This window comes from Thalassophryne amazonica, chromosome 12 (assembly GCF_902500255.1).
Source record: "Thalassophryne amazonica chromosome 12, fThaAma1.1, whole genome shotgun sequence".
Classification (NCBI taxonomy): Eukaryota; Metazoa; Chordata; class Actinopteri; order Batrachoidiformes; family Batrachoididae; genus Thalassophryne; species Thalassophryne amazonica.
The window spans coordinates 79,227,672-79,248,447 of record NC_047114.1 but is presented as its reverse complement, the minus strand read 5'-3'; the positions used below and the strand labels follow the sequence as shown (position 1 = coordinate 79,248,447).

Sequence of the window (20,776 nt, the reverse complement as noted above, 5' to 3'; positions counted from 1 at the left end):
AATGGGAGTTTGGTTGTCTGCACAGCAAATGTTCCTGATTGGGACAAATAAAAACATTTTGTAGCTTCCAGTCTAAATCAGTTAGCCCGGACTGATGGTTTAAGGGTTTTATTGATTTTTTGCATAACATAACATAAGAGCTTGTAGCCACTTTCGACTGAAACTAAACTTTCTCTCCTCGTTTGAGCTCCATCACGTTTCTCCTTGCGTTTGCTCACCCTCCTCGTTTTTTTACCTTGTGTCAAGTTACCTTCCGACACTATCCTTTTCGATACACTTCCGGGTTGAAAGGAAGTACAAAAATAAAAGCACAATAAAACATCTAATGGAAATAAACTTTACCCTTGGGTCATCACACTCCCACCAAATAATTTGGTGTTTTAACACACTTTAACTTAACACACAAATTATTTCCTTACATGAAATGACCATTTTACAGAAAATTATGAACTTATAAACCTTCCTGCATTTTATATTGAACTTTATCTCTAACAAGCTTCTAATAGCAGAATCAACTTGTGAACTGGGCGTTCTACCACAGATACCTTACTCACGCGTTCACCTCTTTTGCTCAGATTTTTATCTCCAAGCAATACCTTCACCCGTCTTACGAGCCCATCTTTGTCTGTTACAGTTTCTGAGACTCTTCCGAGCCTCCACATAGATCGTGGTTGTGTTTCGTCCATGTCCATTATTATATCACCTACTTGAATGTTTCTCTTAGGCTTGTGCCATCGTTGTCTGACCATGATGTTGTGGAGGTACTCCTTCCTCCAACGGCTCCAGAACTGCTCTGCCAGATACTGCACTTGGCGCCATCTCTTTTGTCCATACAGGTCCTCCCGAACAAACCTTCCTGGGGGGGGTAAAGCAGTGGTAGCCTTCATGGTGATGAGGTGATTAGGAGTCAGTGGTTCCAAACTGTTCGGATCATTGAGGTTGTCTGTTGTGAGTGGGCGGCTGTTTACGATCGCTGCTGCCTCGTACAAAAAGGTCCTTAAGGAAGTGTCATTGAGTCGACTAGGCGAGAGGCTGAGTGTATAGTTCAGAATATTTCTCACAGTCCTTATCTGTCGCTCCCACACTCCACCAGCATGGCTTGCATGAGGTGCATTGAAGACAAAATCGCATTGCTTTTCTGTGAGGAAAGTTACTAGTCTCTCAGCATCAACTTCCTGTAGAGCTGCATTCAATTCATTTTTGGCGCCTACAAAATTGGTACCGTGGTCACATTTAATCTGTTTGACCGAGCCCCATAATGCGATAAAGCATCGCAGTCCATTGATAAATGCATCAGTTGTAAGATCATCCAACATCTCAACATGAATGGCACGAGAATAGAAACATGTGAAGAGGAGACCATATCTTTTGTGTTCTTTCCGTCCTTGTTTTTATCAGAAATGGACCAAAAACATCCATGCCGCAGTAGGTAAAGGGTGGAGAGGGTTCCATTCTTTCCACTGGGAGATTACTCATTTTCTGACATTCCACAGGTCTCCTAAGTCTACGACAAAACACACACTGGCGAACATAGGATGCAACTGCTTGACCCAGTCTGGGAATCCAGTAGCCACTGGATCGTATTTCATTCATTGTCATACCTTTGCCTTGATGATTAACCCTTTCATGGCAATGTGCAATTATCAGTTTTGCGACATGATGTTCTCAAGGAATGACAGTTGGGTGTTTGAAAAAGCTTGAAAGGGATGAGTGGTGCAGTCGTCCTCCCACCTTGAGCACAGCATCTCTGTCCAAAAACATGTCAAGAGGGTGCAGTTTGTTGTTACTCGGTAATGGTCTACCTTTGCTTAGTAACTTTATTTCTTCCCGATATGCTTGTCTTTGGAGAGCTTTGATGATTACAAGCTCTGCCTTTTGTCGTTCACTTACAGTAGAGTGTGCCTTTGATTTATCCTTCAGCAGACGGCGTCTGAGACGTGCTACAGCACTGATGGCATGAGACCAGGATGAAAACTTTACCAGTCGATCAGCAAGACTCACATGTTCGGTTGTTTGTGTGTGTAATATTTGCACCTTCCTCACTTCTGGATCTCCGATTGGAAGTTCAATACTCTCCTTTGTGGGGTGGTGTATTTCCCTTTCCCACAGGAATTTAGGACCTGTGAACCAGTCAGATGACAGTAGTTCATCCATTGTTGTTCCCCTGGATGCCTTGTCTGCAGAGTTTTCACAGGTGGGAACATAAAACCACTGTTGTGGGATTGTACTATTGCGAATCTTCTGTACTCTATTCGCGACAAAGGTGTGGAAGCGTCTTGCTTCGTTATTTATGTATCCTAGGATGACCTTTGAATCTGTCCAAAAGAACTCTTCCACATTGTCATACAGTAGTTCTTCTCTGAGCAGGCTACTCACTGTGACTGAGACTGCTGCTGCAGTGAGTTCCAACCTTGGGATGGTGGTGACCTTTGTGGGAGAGACACGAGCCTTTCCCATGACAAAAGCACAGTGAACATCTCTGTCATTGTTTATCAGTCTTAGATATGAACATTGTCCGTATCCAGTGGTGCTTGCATCTGAGAAATGATACAGTTCCCTTTTCACCACTTCTCCAAAGCCATCAGGCACATAACATCTAGCTATCTGCAATTTCTCTAGTTTGATGAGATCTTTTCTCCAACACTCCCACCGTGGCCTTAGATGTTCAGGCAGTGGGTCATCCCATCCAGTACCTTGACGACACATCTCCTGCAGGATTTTTTTGCCATTGAGAAGGTATGGGGTGACAAATCCCAAAGGATCGTATATAGATGCTACAGTTGACAACATCCCACGCTGTGTAGGAGGTTGTTCTCTTGGCACAAAGTTGAATGTGAAGCAGTCTCTTTCTATGCTCCAGTGAATACCCAGTGCTCTCTCTGTTGTTTCAGAGAAAGCAAGGTCCTTTGTTTTGATGTCCTTTGCATGTTCTGATGCTGGTATGCTGTTTAGAAGTGCATCGCTGTTCGATACAAACTTGTGTAGCCGCAGACCACCCTTTGCACAAATTTCACGAGCCTCTTGTGCCAGCCGTATACCATCTTCTACGGTCTTTGCACTTGTTACTCCATCATCCACATAAAAGTCTCTGGCTATGAACTGAGAACCTAGTGGGAACGCAAGACTGTTCTCATTGGCTAGGTGTTTTAGCCCATAATTTGCACACCCTGGGGAGGAGACGGCGCCAAACAGATGTACTGTCATCCTGTACGCTTGTGGCTGTGTGCTTGTATCTCCATTTTTCCACCACAAGAAGCAGAGGTAGTTGCGATCATTCTCTTGGACTTGAAACTGGTGAAACATTTTCTCTATGTCGCACATTAGAGCTATTTGATGCTGCCGGAAGCGTAGAAGAACACCTGTCATATTGTTGATCATGTCTGGTCCAGTCAGGAGCTGCTCATTGAGACTGGTTCCTTTATGCTTGGCTGAACAGTCAAAAACCACACGCAGCTTATCAGGTTTCTTTGGGTGATAAATGCCATGATGTGGTATATACCACGTTTCACCAGGAAATGCATCATCTTGAGCTTCCTCAGCATCACCTCTTTGAATGATGTCATTCATGTACTTGACATAATCTTCCTTGTATGTCTCGTCTCGGGCAAATTTCCTCTTGAGTTGGTTAAGTCGGACCTCTGCGAGCTGTCTGTTATCAGGCATCTGTGGTCTTTCCTTAAAGGGGAGTGGCATTTTGTAATGACCTTGTTCAGTCTTCCTTATGCCCTTTTTGAGTTTGTCGAGGAAGATGAGATCCTCTTGTGACACTGTTCGGTCATTTTTGCTGACCTCTTTAAAGTCACTTTCCAATGCACGAATTGCATCCATGGGAGTTACTGAAGGGATCTCTTTTACAGTGACACGGTGACAGAGGCTGCTTGTCATATCAGTCTCAAGACAAGGTTCTGAGCTGCCAACTATACTCCATCCTAAGTCTGTCTGCACAGCATAAGGCTCATCATTTTGGCCTAGTATCACTTGTCTTGGTGCTAAGGCTCGGGGACAGTTATAACCAATCAAGAGAGCTACTTCACAACTGAGGAGTGGTGGGACTTCATCGATAATTGGTGATAAATGACTCCAGCGTTTGGCTGTTTCACGAGTTGGTATGTGATTGCGGTTTGCCGGAATACAGTCCTTCGTGTATGCAGGAGGGAGCTGGATAACTGTTGCAGAGCTGTAGCCCCTGACACGGAGACCACACACCTTTCCACTGCTTACAAGTGTATTCTTTCCCATCATGGTAGTTAATTTTAATTTCACTGGATAAACATTGGTTTGCAGTTCATGGCTCACATCCTGATCAATGAAGGCGGTGTCACTTTGTGTGTCCAGTAGTGCATAGACAAGCTTTTCCTTGCAAGGATTTGCAGTTGATGACACCCACACTGGAACTATCATTGAGGTGTTGACAGATTGTCCTTCTCTGGCGATGTTAAGTGACATGGCGGTTGTTGTCTCTGGTGTGTCAATTTGTGCTGCACTTTCAATATTCATATGCCTTTCTCTTTTCAGATCACTACTGTAATTTACATCATGAAGGCAGCTTGGATGCCTTTTTGCACATATGTCACAAGTAAGGCGGTATTTACAGTCCTTCACACCGTGACCTGGTTTCAAACAGCCATAGCACAATTTATTGTCCTTGACAAATGACCTTCGATTTTTCAGAGGCATTTTCATGAGGTTTGGGCACTTGTGGAGTTGATGTGTGTCTTGGCACAACATGCATGGAGATCCCGTGCGTGTTTTATGAGTACATTGTTCATCTCTTTGTACAGTCGTTTTTGTATTGAATACACTGGCCTTGTTTCTTTTATTGTCTTTTGGATTACCTTTGTCGCCTGTTGTCTCCAGAGAATGGAGTGCATGAATAGAGGTGACTGGGTTACAGGCAACTTCCGCTTCTTCTGAAAGAAATGCAGCAAAATCATTGAAGCGGGGAAACTCTTTACCTTCCATCAGGGCCTTTGTAACATGGCGATTCCACCTGGCAGCTAACCAGTCTGGCAGTTTCTGTGTGAGCCTTTGGTTTTCTTCACAGTCGTTTAATATTTCCAGGCCCTTTACATGGGGTATAGCAAGCATGCATGCATTTGTGAAATCTGAAAAGCGTCTTAGCCCTTCAGCGTCTTTAGACTGTATTTTTGGCCAACCTGATAGCCTCTCTCTGAATGCTCTTTGAATAACGAATGTTTGGCCATACCGCTGGTTAAGCTTTTCCCAGGCATCTCGGTAGGCTTCCTCATCATTTCTGAAGAAGGTTCCTTCAAGGCATTTACGAGCTGGACCGCTCACATACCTTTTAAGGTAATAGAGTTTGTCTGCAGCTGAGATGCCCTTTTGATCAATCAGTGACATGAAGGAGGATTTCCATTCAATAAAGAGGATTGGCTCTCCATTGAACACCGTCGGCTCTGGTGTAGGAAGTCTGTTCATCATTATGCTGTCTTGAACTGCCTTTGCAAGCTGAGCGACACTAGGGGTTACTGATGATGTAGGTGTGTTAGATGGCAGCTGAGATGCGCTGTTGGGGATGACTTGCTCACTTCTGACTGATTGGACGTCTCCCACCTGTATTATTTGTCTGTCGTAAGCTTCAAGCCTGACTCGGGCTGCTTCCACCTCTTTCTCAGCCTGCAGACGCTCCAACTCAGATCTTTGAATTTCCATTTCTTTCTTGTGTTGTTCTTCCAAAGCCTTAATCCTTTCCTTCTGCTTTCTTTCCTCTTGAGCGATCTTGTACTCGACCTCCTTCACTGCCAGCTCTGCGGCTGCCTCAGCCTGTTTCGATGCAAGGTGAGAAGATGAGGAACGGTGGGTGCTATTTGAATTTGCAGCAGTAGAACCATATATGGAGAGCGCATAGTCACGATCTAGAAGCTCACGTAGATTACTTCTTACATCTTCTCCATCAAAATCTCCATCAACACCAGATAATCTTTCAAAGATGATTTTCATAATGTCACGAGTTACTGCTTCACAAGCGTCAATTTTTCTCCGTAAATCTGCTGGTGGTGCCACGTGGCTCCTTATTTCAGAGTACAGTTTCATGATGTCATCTTTACCCTTTTCTAATATACTCAACAAAAATATAAACGCAACACTTTTGGTTTTGCTCCCATTTTGTATGAGATGAACTCAAAGATCTAAAACTTTTTCCACATACACAATATCACCATTTCCCTCAAATATTGTCCACAAACCAGTCTAAATCTGTGATAGTGAGCACTTCTCCTTTGCTGAGATAATCCATCCCACCTCACAGGTGTGCCATACCAAGATGCTGATTAGACACCATGATTAGTGCACAGGTGTGCCTTAGACTGTCCACAATAAAAGGCCACTCTGAAAGGTGCAGTTTTGTTTTATTGGGGGGGATACCAGTCAGTATCTGGTGGGACCACCATTTGCCTCATGGAGTGCAACACATCTCCTTCGTATCATCCATGAAGAGAACACCTCTCCAACGTGCCAAACGCCAGCGAATGTGAGCATTTGCCCACTCAAGTCGGTTACGACGACGAACTGGAGTCAGGTCGAGACCCCGATGAGGACGACGAGCATGCAGATGAGCTTCCCTGAGACGGTTTCTGACAGTTTGTGCAGAAATTCTTTGGTTATGCAAACCGATTGTTTCAGCAGCTGTCCGAGTGGCTGGTCTCAGACGATCTTGGAGGTGAACATGCTGGATGTGGAGGTCCTGGGCTGGTGTGGTTACACGTGGTCTGCGGTTGTGAGGCTGATTGGATGTACTGCCAAATTCTCTGAAACGCCTTTGGAGACAGCTTATGGTAGAGAAATGAACATTCAATACACGAGCAACAGCTCTGGTTGACATTCCTGCTGTCAGCATGCCAATTGCACGCTCCCTCAAATCTTGCGACATCTGTGGCATTGTGCTGTGTGATAAAACTGCACCTTTCAGAGTGGCCTTTTATTGTGGGCAGTCTAAGGCACACCTGTGCACTAATCATGGTGTCTAATCAGCATCTTGGTATGGCACACCTGTGAGGTGGGATGGATTATCTCAGCAAAGGAGAAGTGCTCACTATCACAGATTTAGACTGGTTTGTGGACAATATTTGAGGGAAATGGTGATATTGTGTATGTGGAAAAAGTTTTAGCTCTTTGAGTTCATCTCATACAAAATGGGAGCAAAACCAAAAGTGTTGCATTTATTTCACTTAGGTCTGATTTTAATTTTTTCCTTGCTGCACGTGCTTCCATTTTCCACTGTTCATATAAGTACAAAAGTCTTTTTTCCTTTTTATTTAATTCTTCCTTTTGATAAGCAAGCATCCTTTCAGTTGGTGTTTTTATTCTTTCAGAGCGGCGTGGCACATCAGGCATGTCCTGGCCTCTACTCTCTGAATGAGCCACCAGATTTTCTTGCCACTTAATTGTTGCTTGCATGACTTCCACTGTGTTCTCACTTTCATTTTGAAGAGAAACTTTAAAATTCTCAATTCCCTTTTGTAGACACGGGGTCTGCCCGTTAATGTCCTGTGAGTTCTCCATGTTTAATTCAGATGTTCGTTCCGTTGTCCTTTCAATTTTCCGACCAACTGCTGCCACCTGCTGTCCGTCTTGGGTACACACCGTTGAACCTCGAGACCACGTTAAGGAATATGGCGGCGAGTGGTCAAGCTCTTACTGTAGCTTCCAGTCGAAATCAGTTAGCCCGGACTGATGGTTTAAGGGTTTTATTGATTTTTTGCCGTTCTCAAACCAACATAAGAGCTTGTAGCCACTTTCGACTGAAACTAAACTTTCTCTCCCCGTTTGAGGTCCATCACGTTTCTCCTTGCGTTTGCTCACCCTCCTCGTTTTTTACCTTGTGTCAAGTTACCTTCCGACACTATCCTTTTCGATACACTTCCGGGTTGAAAGGAAGTACAAAAATAAAAGCACAATAAAACATCTAATGGAAATAAACTTTACCCTTGGGTCATCACACATTTCTTTAAATATAAAGAAACACTAAACAGTTTATACATAAAAAAGGGGCAAAAACGGCAAAAAAAAAACAATGGAAAAAACGCCCGAACAAATAAGTTATTTAAAGTTGAGCTTTTGTGGTGTCTGAAAAAAGCTGTAGCTTTATTTGGTAAAAATAAAAAAGACTGAACCATTTACAAATTAAAAGTGTTCACTCAGATCAACTGTGCTAAAAGGCTAAGCTAACATTAGCCAATCATTAAACCTTCACAGTTCAGTAAACGTCACGTTTTATTTTTACATTATTCTCACCTCAGTAAAGCTGCAGAACTAAACTCCGTTGGGCAAACTGGGACTTTGCATATATCCAAAAAGTGGGAGATTTCGGACTGAGTGGGTTTGCTCCATCACCCCAGCAGCCTGGATCGCTCTGCCCAGTGATGATGCCTGAAGTCCGGCTTCTCCGTGCGGGTCGGCCCGCTGTCGCGGTTCGATCGATATCCCACCAAGTCATCGGTTCTCCCTCGGTCGGCGTCACTCTGAAAAGTAGCTGAAAAAAAGCTTCTCCCAGCAGGGTGATGAGAGAATCATTCTACTGCTGTTTTTTAAAGGTTTTTTGTGGTTCAGGCGACCGAAGTTCAAGACGGCGATCGCTGAACTTTTTTCAGATTGTGGAAACAGCCAGAGTGTGACGTAGCAATCTCTTCCCCCTTGCTGCTTCCGAAGCGACGCGTCTGACGTCACGACGCGTTGGAAACGCACCGCCCTCTGCCACACTGACAAGCGCAACCCTCAACCTATCAAATCCCTTGAACACAGACACACGCCATATCCGTTTGTTTTAAAATTACTTTAATTAATTTGGTTTATTTGTTAAATACGTGATATTATTGAATAACTAATATTTTGCAATATTTTCCAGTATTTCTTTTTCTTTCTTTTTTATTTTTTTGATAACTCTAACATCCGAGGGGGCGAGGTTGATGACGTGAGGGGGTGTCGCCCCCAAACGCCCCCTCGTGGCGCCGGCTATGGATTTGACAGCCAAAAAAAAAACATGCTCCACAAAAATTATGAATATCACACCAACATGCACTATTAAGAAACCTATTCAGATGCGTTCAGAATGTCAGGATCAGGAATGTGCCAAGAATGACGCAAATATGACATTCATAACGCGTCTTGCCTATGTGTAAACGCAGCATAACAGAATGTGTGTTCAATGTGCACACAACTGGATGAAGGAACAGCTACTAGAATAACTCCAAGTCCCAAGTACTCAGACCAGCATTATTGTTACTTTACAAAATGCACACTGTTGACACTCTGCTGCAAGAGAAAGTCACAGACCAGTTTACATCCGTAAAATTCTAATGTACATTCATTCAGTACTTAAGGAACTAATAAAACATGGAACAAGTGTAGATTAAGTGGAGGTTTGTAACAGAGGCTGTGCAAAGGACTGAAAATGTAACATGCTTCTTACGACAGCATAAAGTGAAGACAGAAAGACGCTGATTCCTTTATGGGTTTGTTGCACCGAAGGCGTCACATCATTAATGAAGAATGTCTCACTGTACGAAGCTTCATCTGGAAAGCTCGACAGTGAAAAGAAAACGGTTGATCCTTCAGAGATCCCACAACTCTGCAGCGTGGCACCAACAGAGTGTTCGCCACTGCAAACATGCACACAGGACATAATACACAGGTCAGTTATTTATATAAGATACTACAAGAAAACAAAACGTCACAAGCCAATGTGTGTAAAACAATAAATCAGTGTAATAATGGTGAATTACTTGTAGTGAAGAACATGCACTGGGATCCCACTTGCATTTGCAAGTAAGACTCTCAGATTGTTAACTGTGTCAGTTTCCAGGTTCACCATAACCTCGAAGTCTCCCTATAGGGAATCAAAATTTAAACGCAGCAATTTAATCACTTTTTAATGATAACCACCAAGTATAACAAGATTTTTTTTTTTCCCCCCACATTTCCAACAAAATAGTTGACCTCTTTTTTAGCATTAAAGTGTGAAGACAAATGCTTCATCAACTACCATAGAAATAAAGGCTTCAAATTCTTTTGCCAATCAAAATCTGCTTTAGAGGTAATGTTTTGTTTATGAATCACTGCACACATTTTCTCCATCCCGGTTACCTTCAATTTGTCACACGCACTCTCTCGGGTATGAAATAAGTTGCAATGGTCTCAACATGACCAGCCTTCTCGACTTACTTTGAGCATGACGTGGCATCGAACTTCATCCTGCCCAGAGGACGCACAAACCTCAAATTTGGGTAACTGAGGAGCCTGTTTCAGGTTGTCGTTCGGTGTAAATATGGCATAGATTACATCTCCATTTTGAATGTGTCTGTCTGTCAGAGACCCTACATGAGAAAACAAATAATGCAAAGAAAATTTATCCACTGTGCACTAAACTGTAAATGGACTGCATTTATACAGCACGTTTCCATCTGAATCTGAAGCTCAAAGTGCTTTATAATGATGCCTCACATTCACCCATATCTATGTCAGGTTGCTGCCATGCAAGGCGCTCACTACACATCAGAAGCAAATGGGGGATTGAGGACCTCGTCCAAGGGTCCTTAGTAATTTTCCAGTCTAGCAGGGGTTTGAAACCAAGGATGTTCTGGTCTCAAACCAACCTCTTAACCACTAGACCATCACCTCCCCACTACAAGAGCAACTGAGTCCAATTATGAGATATGTCTCTTCTTATTCCTTCTGTCATCATTGATAGTCTTAATGTTGTTGTGTGAAAAGTTTAGTTGGAAAAATAGATTTTTTTTTATTTACATAAACTTTTTTTTTTTTTGTTAAAATGTATGACCACAATTAACAACATAACTAAAACTCTCCACTTGAAGATGTCGCTTTTTTCCATGGCGTGACATTTCAGACATGTTCAGGAGGAGTTGTGCTTAACATTCATGGACAGGATATTTCCGATTACATTCCACCCCAATGTTTGTTTATGGGGAAATTGAATAAATGAGTAAAACAGGTAAATATGTGCTTGCTTTTTCTACACTAAAGTAGTCAAATCCACTCACACATGTTGAAGAAGGGATCATCTGTTAAGGGCATTCCATCGACTGTATAGAGACAGACGCCTCTGGAATTTCCAACATTTTCAAGGTGACAGATCCTTAACATCAGATCTTCAATGGAGTTCTGTTGTGGATCCATATCTGAGGTTGAACATATTCCACAAAGCCCGTTAGTGTATTTGGAGCTCTGTATATGTGGTACAAAACTCATAAATGGGCAAAATTATTGTTTTTTAAGACCAAAAAAAGCTCTTTGGAAAAATAAATGAAGCATTTCTAACATAAGTGTTAAATTGTGCTTGTCAATATCACTACAAATCTCTACATCATTTAAATTAATATAAAAGTGAAAATAATGGACTGTTTAGTTTGAGGGATTGCAGCTGTCGCCGAACGAACGGTCTCCCCTAAAAAAAAGAAAAAAAAATCGGTCCGCCCTCCCTTCACTGCGCATGCGTCATCATCCGCGGATCACGGATTATCGCCTCGTTTCTGCTTCTAACTGCACTCCAGTCATCAACTATCTCAGTGACAGATATCTGAAGCTTTTGTACAACAATCACTTCTACATAAATTCAGCATTATTTCATCATAAAAGATGAAGGAAGCGATCAGAACCCCGCAGCTACATGAGCTGCTAGCTGCTGTGTCCACTGCATGTCAGTCATTTCAAAGAGTCACCAAATATCGCCTCGTTTCTGCTTAAAACTGACTTTACAATGATTTAAGAGGTTGTACCTTGTCATCTGATGCTTAATAATCATATTAATCCATTTGATCGCTTTGGGTGAAGAGACTCCGTCTTAGATGAGCGGCTGAGCTCCTAAATGACACGTGCAGCAAAGGCAAGGCGGACCAATTTTTAGGGGCGGACCGTTCAGTCTGTGACAGCGGGTTGGGGATACCATCCTATTGCATATCCCTTAAAGTTAAATAAAATAAATCATTTTGTAATGGCATATTTTTTGAGATAAAAGAGGATATTTGTGTTGTATAAAGAAACCTGATTTTTGCTTTCAATTTAGATTTGAACCTTGATTACACAACTGTATGCAAGTTCTGCAACTATCATCTAAACAGTGACATAATTCACAGTGGGGTTAAAACATACTGTTATAATAGAAAAACTACTCAAAAAGAACATCATGTCTAAGTATCATAAAGAAGCAAATATAATTTGATTTATATGGAATGTTCAATTTATAAGTGGGACTTATTGTATATTTGAATGTGTGGGTATGTATATGCGTATGTAGATATATAGATATGGGTAGGTGTATATGTATATGTATATAAGTGACTGTGTATATGTATGTATATATTTATGTTTGTAAAGTATATACGTATGTATATAGGTATATATGGCACAGCCCAAGCAGAGGGTCACCCCCAAGAGCCTGGTCTGCTTGAGGTTTCTTCCTTATAGGGAGTTTTTCCTCACCACAGTTGCCTAGTGCTCGCTCTGGGGGTTGGTAAGGTTAGTCCTTACTGGCGTAAAGTGCCTTGATTCAACTTTCTTGTGATCTGGTACTATATAAATATAAGTGAATAGTATATTGATGTGTATATCTGTGTGTCGACATGTAGTAGTGAATTTGTATTTATGTAAATATGACTGATTAGAATTGTTGGACTTGTACTAGCAGGGGTGGGCGCCAATAAGCTTTGCTTCAGCCCACACCCTTTCGGACTCACTAGTTTTGTCTGTGTTTGTTTGTGGAATTGTTCTTTTTTTTTTTTCTATTTGAATATTTTGTGTGCCGAATAAAAAACTTTGTCACTTGTCAAAAACAGATTAAACTAACCTGCCCTTATACACAGTGACCAGTATGATGGTTGCAGGACTGAATCATCAAATGAACTGTAAAGACGCCGCCGTCTTACCTTTTATGCACACGGGTGTCGGACACTTGGGGAACGTGTACTTCAGACAGAAAGACTTTGCCGATTTCCTCATCGGCATAACCCCGTGAGCGCCAAGTCCTGGAACCCTGTTTCTTTGAATTACGGTTTTCATGGTTAAGAAACGATTCTTCTCCACCTGACTTAAGCCTGTTGGGGGGGAAGGGGTGATAGATGTGGTACACGTAAACTCCCATGGTCAAATGGGGGGGTGGAACTTTCAATATCACAGTGCTTTGAACAACATAAAAAACACTTAAAAATTTTTAACTGGTCTTCAAATTTGAAGACATTTTTAAAAATTACAATATTTTTAGGTCTATGAAAATAAATAAATTCTGAAGTTGAGCTGCAGCCATTAATCAACTATGAAATTAATCACCAACTATTTTGTTGATCAATTTAAGTCAGTTAAAAACATATCCAAATTCTTTGATTTTATCTACTTAAATGAGTGTTTTCTGGTTTTGTTTTACTACTATCTTTACTCCTCGGTCTTTGTGCTGTGGACAAATGAAGACATTTGAGGGCACCTTCAGTGCGGAAGGTTCCTGGTTCAAACCTCACTTCTGCCACATTTCCCCATATAATGTGGAGTTGTGTCAGGAAGGGCATCTGGCGTAAAACCTGTGCCAATTCAACATGCAGATCCACCTCGGATTTGTTGTGGCAACGCCGAGTGAAAACAAGGGAACAGCTAAAGGGACCTACTAGCCTAGGTATCTGTAAAACAATGGACAGTGCTTCCCTTACAGTATTACAAGCCAGGCAAGCCACCAGGCTAACAAGAACCCTCGCCAGACCAGAAATATTTTAAGAACACACACACACAAAAAAGGCAAAATGACCATTACTGGAGGTTGAGCTGGAGTCGGTAGTAGAGGTGTCAGAGAGGAGGATGTTAAGGAAACTGCGCAGCATCCGGGACAACACCTCCCACCCCCTGCATGCCACACTGATGTCCTGTCAGAACACCTTCAGCCACAGACTGAGACCACCGAGGTGCACCACAGAATGCCACAGGAGATCTTTCTTACCTGTGGCAATGTGGCTCCATAATCCTCCCCTTTATGCAGGATGAATACATAAAATAGGACTACAAGTCTGCAGTTCTGCAGCGCAGGAACGAAGGTCACTAACTGGTGCCCTGTGGTCCACGCAAGCCCCAGAACAGAAGTGGGCACACATGCACCCTGAGATCTGTCAGTGATGGTGGTATTCTGACTTACATGTACTTGAAATTTTGCTTATACCCAAAAATACTGTTTGCACCCGTACAGTTATCGGTGTGGTTAGTGAAGCTGAAACCGAGTGATCATAATGTTTTGGTATTCTTTAAAATGATAAACGTTTGTACGGTTCTGTGACATGACTTTGGCTGCACTACATAAACAAGAGTCATCAGGACACAACACACACACACACACACACACACACACACACACACACACACACACACACACACACACACACACCCCGGTCCCCACAAATCATCAATACAAAGTGTCTGTGATCACACAAGTACCTTTATGCTAAATATGAATGAAACTGATCAAATGGTTCTTGAGATATCACACGAACAGGTGAAAATGGACGGATGGACGTGCTGAGCGCTACATCCCCTCTTATTTCATACTGGGGGGACAAAAATGAGAGCCTCGTTTAACTTTAGTGTTTCTGAGCGGCTCACATTTTTCCATTCAAAATCTCTCACAGTTGGGGGAAACACTGCTGGACATTTTATGAACCTAACAACTAATTATGCAATTGATTATGTTCTAGATTAATCAAATCAGTTATGAAAATAACAGTTAATTGCAGCCCTAATTAAAAAAATAATTCTACTTTATAAACAGCAGTACAGTTAAGTCATGGGCAAGAAAAGTACTTACGAGTATCACATTTTTCCATTTCACAGGATTTTGAGAATTAGGACACACATATGTTCAATATTTTTAAAATGTTTAGGTTTCCTCTGAATTTACAAAAATAGTAAAAAAAAAAAAAAAAAAGTCAAATGCCCACATGCACAACTCAAAATCCATTTTGATGAGTTGCAGTTGTGTTGACATTCGTCCGTGGACTGTGTTCTTACCCATGGTGTTGAGGTCATCATCTGTAATACCGTCCAGGAAATCTCTTTCATCTTTGACACCCAGTTGAAGAAACTGCTGGTAGTACAACTCCAGTCTGTGCTGCTCAAGCAAGTTCAATATTGCATCCATCTAAAACAAAACAAAAAAAGCAGGATAGGAAACTTGGTTTGAGGTTCTGTGTCAGTTTTGTCCTCTGCTGATCCACTCATGATTGTCTCAAACATGCCAATCGCCATTCAAAGACTCGTTTCCCCAACATGTCCATGTCCACACACACACACACACACACACGGAAAGTTATGGTCTCTTATGCCTAGTTCACATGTACATGGGTAATTTCGAAACTCACCAAAGCAGCAAGTGGAGATGCTGTACTCACATACAGCCTCACACAAGGTTTACTGTTTTTAAACACAGAACTGTTGTATCTTTCAATGAAGATTGGGCAAAAAAATTTAATAATGTCAAATATAGCCAGATTTTGCTGTCATTCTAATTCCATTATCATAGAATTACCGGTGTGTTCCATCCTTTATCCCTGTCTGCTGTTCTGGCTGCAGGACAACAAACGTTGCTTTTTTTTTTGTCACTTTCTTTGTTTTATACTTCAGCCTTCTTTTTTTTAGTTCTCCTTTAGTTCACTTACCTGACTGATATAGTTATTTAATGTGGATTTATATACACACACACACAGGTTTCTTTGCAAATTCACTTTCTGCACTTTGTATGTTGTCTTGTCAGTGTATGTTTGTAGGCGTGTCTGTCACCTGTTCTCCATGATAGCTGCTCCACATCCCAATCACAGCACCTGTTGCTCATCTGCTTGTTTTGCACCACTATTGGTCACTGGTCTGGTTTGATTGCTGGATTTTTTTCCTTATGTTAATTGTGCCTTGAGCCGTGGTTACACTTCTTCTGCAGACCAACTCACCTCCTTTCACCTTTCATTTTAGACTGCTTCAAATCAATGTTTGGTAAATAAAGCATTATTTTTTTAATCTGCTGTGTGGCTGTCTTGTCTGCTTCTTGGGTTTATTTAAGACAAATCATAATTGCCCTATTAATGTCTGTGGTTTAACAATGAAAAATTACCACATCCGCAGTCCAACACACCAAATGCTGCTGCCAGACTTTTGACACGAAGCACAAAGTTTGACCACATTACACCCATTTTGGCATCTCTTCACTTGCTTCATGTCTCTGTGAGATCAAATTTTAAGGTTTTGCTAATAGCCTATAAAATTGTTCACAGACTGGCACCTCCCTACTTAGCTGACCTAATGAAACCCTACGTACCGGCCTGGGCTCTGCGTTGTCAGGGTGCAGGACTACTTTGTGTCCCTAGGGTGAATAAAAAGTCTGCGGGTCATAGAGCTTTCTCTTATCGTGCCCCTGTTCTGTGGAATGATCTCCCTGCATCAATAAAACAGTCAGAGTCTGTAGAGACTTTCAAGTCCAGACTTAAGACGCACTTATTTTCCCTTTTGTATGACTAGCATACTGGCATACGTAGTATGTTTCTATGCTTTTTACCCTTTTGAATTCATTTTATTAGGAAAAGGAACATGCCGCAGACTCAACTTTTTCTAAAGTCTGGGTCTTTTAGTGAAGCTTAGGACTAGTGGCCGGTGATCACCTTAGTATTTCTTCTGTTTTTCTTCTTGCTTAATGCTGACCACTTATACTGTATTTGTTGTATTTCTGATGCCTGACTCTGTTTTTTCTCTCTGTTTGAGGTGCAGCTCCATCCAGAGATGGGTGTGGTGTCTGTTTCTGTAACCCTCCCGTCCTGTGCACTGGCAACATTTCCTGTATGTTCATTTTGACAATTGTGTCAGTAGCATGGTCCAAGCAGAGGGTCACCGCTTTGAGTCCGGTCTGCTTGAGGTTTCTTCCCAAATCATCAGAGGGAGTTTTTCCTTACCACTGTCACCTGTGTGCTTGCGTTGAGGGTTAGTAAGGTTAGACCTTATTTGTGTGAAGCACCTTGAGGCAACTTTGTTGTAATTTGGTGCTATATAAATGAAAATAAATTGAAACTGACATTTGATCTAATCAACTACAGTTTGCCCCATGGAGAAAGCAGAACCTTCACCCCCATCATCACCAAGCAGAAAGCTTTGATGGTCTCAGATGAAGCCCTACCAGAAGAAGAAGTTGCAATTCCTTGCCTGGCCACTAGAGGTTGGCTCCAAAACAGAGCACATTCCCATAGGAGTCCATGTTAAATTGCCCAACTTTAGAGTGGATAAACATGTTTACAGCCTTGTACACAACACAATTTTGGTTTCTATAGATAGTTTCCTCCATGACAACTGTACAGAGAATTTTTTTCTAACTTCTTAGTTTAAGGTGGTTTAAGCCAAAACGTTCTGTATAACTGGGGGCGTGGTCACTTTGTATGACAGCGGCTGAGTTGATCTGGACTCTCACTGTGCGTTAGCAATTCACTGTCCACTCAATGTGGCTGCCAGCTGGTATGGCGGCTGTGTCTGTCATTTTGAGGATTTTATTACAGACACCTGGAATAATGTGACTTGTGTGGTGAGACGTCCTATTGGATCATATAAGATGTCCCTGCTGCAATATTCACGCAGCGTAAAATACTTGTCTTATATAATGTTATATGCTAATGGTTTGCCCTGTGACAGACTGGCGTCCCGTCCGAGGTGTACCCCACCTTGCACTCAATGACTGCTGGGATAGGCTCCACCCTCCACGACCCTTGATTGGACCAAGCGGTTAAAGATGAGTGTGTGTGTGTGTGTGTGTGTGTGTGTGTGTGTGTGTGTGTGTGTGTGTGTGTGCTAATGGTTTCCATGCTGGCAAGTTTGTTGTGCGCGGAGAGTGCTTCCCTGCGCACGTTCCCTACAAAATCTGGTTCTGCACACACATGCTTCTAAACAACTGAAAAATCTGCACCGGGGACGACCACTTCCAACCTGTCACATCTTGCTTGTTTACAGCCTGTGTCCATGAATCCCCAGACAAATAAGAATTGTCAACACTCGTTTGAGAGCATCTGTGCAAAACATTACCTGTATGCTAGTTACTGCAGTCCATCCGCGTAAATGGAAAGTCGATCAACATCTTCCAACCACACTTAAACTTTCTAGTCTGGAATGGTGTTAGCACTTTTGTAGCTGCTAAAAGTCTGATAAGTTGGGCCCCTTTAATGCAAGATTACTGTGAAAATAAGCGGCTCATAGGTCTTAATGTCCATACCAAACAAAACCATTAGAACCGCCACGCAGTCCTGAAAAATATGATTTAATAAACACCCAAACTGAGGTTAGCCTGTTAGCTTAGGTGGTTTGGACTCTGAGAGGGGCGTGTTCAGGCTTCTTTCGTCAAGCAACTGACCTACCCATGCTCCACCCCTTTATGCATTAATGAATTCATTGTGACGTAGCCAGAGTCAATACTGCTGCTACTGTCAACATGACAATGCCCAGGGCTTCATATCGGCTAGTATCGATAGTCTCCGTAAAACAACTATGGGTGACGTCAACACAATCTTTGTCCAGTATACGGTATACACACGGTCTATGATCGCCACCTCCACCCCAACGCGCGTGCACACGCATGCACACACACACACACACACACACAAAACCTTAAGTCTGCTGATGGCAGGATGACTGCCATGAAATAGTTGATTTGCGGTTCATTGGGTCAGAATTGATAAATTACAGATCTCAAGCCTCAGCTATTCAAACTAAACAAACAGCTTTTTGTAAGTCAGAAAGACGGTGATGTGATGTAATCTAACCAGAGAAACACTACACTCAGACTGACGAGGCAGTTCCCAGTCAATGTGCACTTTTGTCAAACCCTAAACTTTAAACACAAACATAATGTGTTACAAATGTCAAATAATCTCGGTGCATCTTGAGTATATCAGTGTATCCATCAATATCAAACCTATTTCTTGTAACACAAGCAACATTCTTCCACGAACAACAGAAGGAAAGCAAAGAATCCTACCTCGAATTGTGTTGAAATACCAAGAACAGCTGTGCACTTTCAGTTTAAGTGTTTCACTGCGGGGCGTTGCCAGAAAAAAAGAAAAGAAAAAGAAACTACAGGAAACAAAACCAAACACAGCAAGGGATCAAAAGAGGCAGAACCGGGCCAACATGGTCACGGATTTCTGTGTTGTACAGCAGCCATCTGAATTCGTCATCTGCTCAAAAACACACAAAATCTGCACATGTGGGAATGTTGAAAACATGAGGCACATGCAGTTATGTTGCACTCACTGTTGCTCCTTCCCTCTCTACCTGCCATCCTGCAGCACCTGAGATAAGTGTCACTTGGGGAGGGGAGGAAGGGGATTTCAGAGCAGGTTGTGTGGCGTTGTAACCGTCATGTTTTCTTATTTGTAGCCTGGACCTCCACCTGCCTTCTGCTTATTTCTTGCTGCACTTTTTGTGACTTTTCTGCAGGAAGTATGGATTTAAGTTCTCATATCTGGTGGTGGCGTCCTTTAATACGCTGTGATGAAATCTGGAAGCATGTGCTGGTGTTGCATGTCACCACATTATACAGCCGCCCCGGGTCCTGGATGCCCCCCTCCACCCCCCCAAGATGTCATTTGAGCCAACTTTATCAAATGCAATACAGTATACCAATCATTAGTCAAGGAGTCTCCTCAAATGGGCTATGGAATGCCTCACACCCTGGAGACCCCCCTCTCAACCACCCTCCGACCAGATAAACTGAGAACTCCCTGCACATGCACAAACAGGTTGCACAACAGCTTTTTCCACAGACCTGTAGATATCACTGCACCAGCACCCAGAGAAGTAACAGACTGTGCAATAACTGCTGTGCCTCTTATTCATATATTTTATAGTGGTATGGATATGAACATGTATGTTGTCATGAGATTGCGTGACATGTGCTGGTCTGCATGGGTTTGTGTGTACATATTTTACATTTATTTTATTATTTATTTATTAATGCTGCAAACTGGATTGCTCCAACAATGTTTCCTTGTAATGGCAATAAAGATCTAGCTACCTACATGCTGGAGGGATTATATTTCCCAGCTGTCTTGGGAATGCCTGGGGATCCCCAAGGAAGAATTACAGGATTTGGCCGAGGATGGGGAAGTGTGGGATGAGCTGCATGGCCTGCTGCAACCATGACGCGGACCTGAATAAGCAGCAGAAAATAAATGAATCTAGCAAGGTATTGTGTGTAAAATGTTGTGGTCATGTTTTTAAATTACTATGTTCAGAAACAGTTGATTCAATTCTATTGTAACTTTTTGGTTGTTTAGTTGAGCATTCTGTTTTGAAGGATAAGTTGAAAAATAGAGTTCAACTTGCATCTCTTACTTCATCCGTGAAAATCATAAATGCACTATTTAGGATTTTTAAAAAAAAATCATTTTGTGGAGCTGCAACAAATATCAATTAATTGATTATTACTTTAATGACAATTATTCTAATAACACTGGTCACCAAAAAAAAAAAAAAAAAAAAATTTTCTTGCATGGACTTTGAGAACTGATTTAGGGTCATTTTGGGATGCTGGATCCAAATCTGTGCTCAGATTTCCTCTATCTGCATATATTGTTGTTGGATGAGTTAGCAAAATAAATTCTGGTTTTCAAATTTTAAATGGCTTAAGATATGATATTGAATCGTGTTTTGAAGCTGAAGTTACTTATTTATCTTGCAAGAGCTATAGCCGAGATGCCTATCTCGGCTTTCAGTGCTTAGCAGTCGAGTGAGTATAAGAGAAATTGTGGAG

General features: G+C 42.0%; 1 protein-coding gene across 1 annotated transcript in view; it reads right to left on the bottom strand.

Annotated features, from left to right (window-relative positions):
- The window catches only part of LOC117521492, a 76,431-nt gene extending 57,298 nt beyond the window's left edge, over positions 1 to 19,133 (bottom strand). Inside the window, exons 1-7 of the mRNA XM_034182798.1 lie at positions 19,001 to 19,133; positions 15,013 to 15,142; positions 12,900 to 13,067; positions 11,019 to 11,156; positions 10,180 to 10,331; positions 9,741 to 9,844; positions 9,428 to 9,617 (exon numbers count right to left, since the gene is read on the bottom strand). Coding sequence (XP_034038689.1) covers positions 9,428 to 9,617; positions 9,741 to 9,844; positions 10,180 to 10,331; positions 11,019 to 11,156; positions 12,900 to 13,067; positions 15,013 to 15,142 — 882 coding nt within the window. The 5' untranslated portion in view covers positions 19,001 to 19,133. The remainder of the gene's footprint in view (positions 1 to 9,427; positions 9,618 to 9,740; positions 9,845 to 10,179; positions 10,332 to 11,018; positions 11,157 to 12,899; positions 13,068 to 15,012; positions 15,143 to 19,000) is intronic.
- Positions 19,134 to 20,776: the final 1,643 nt, after the last annotated feature.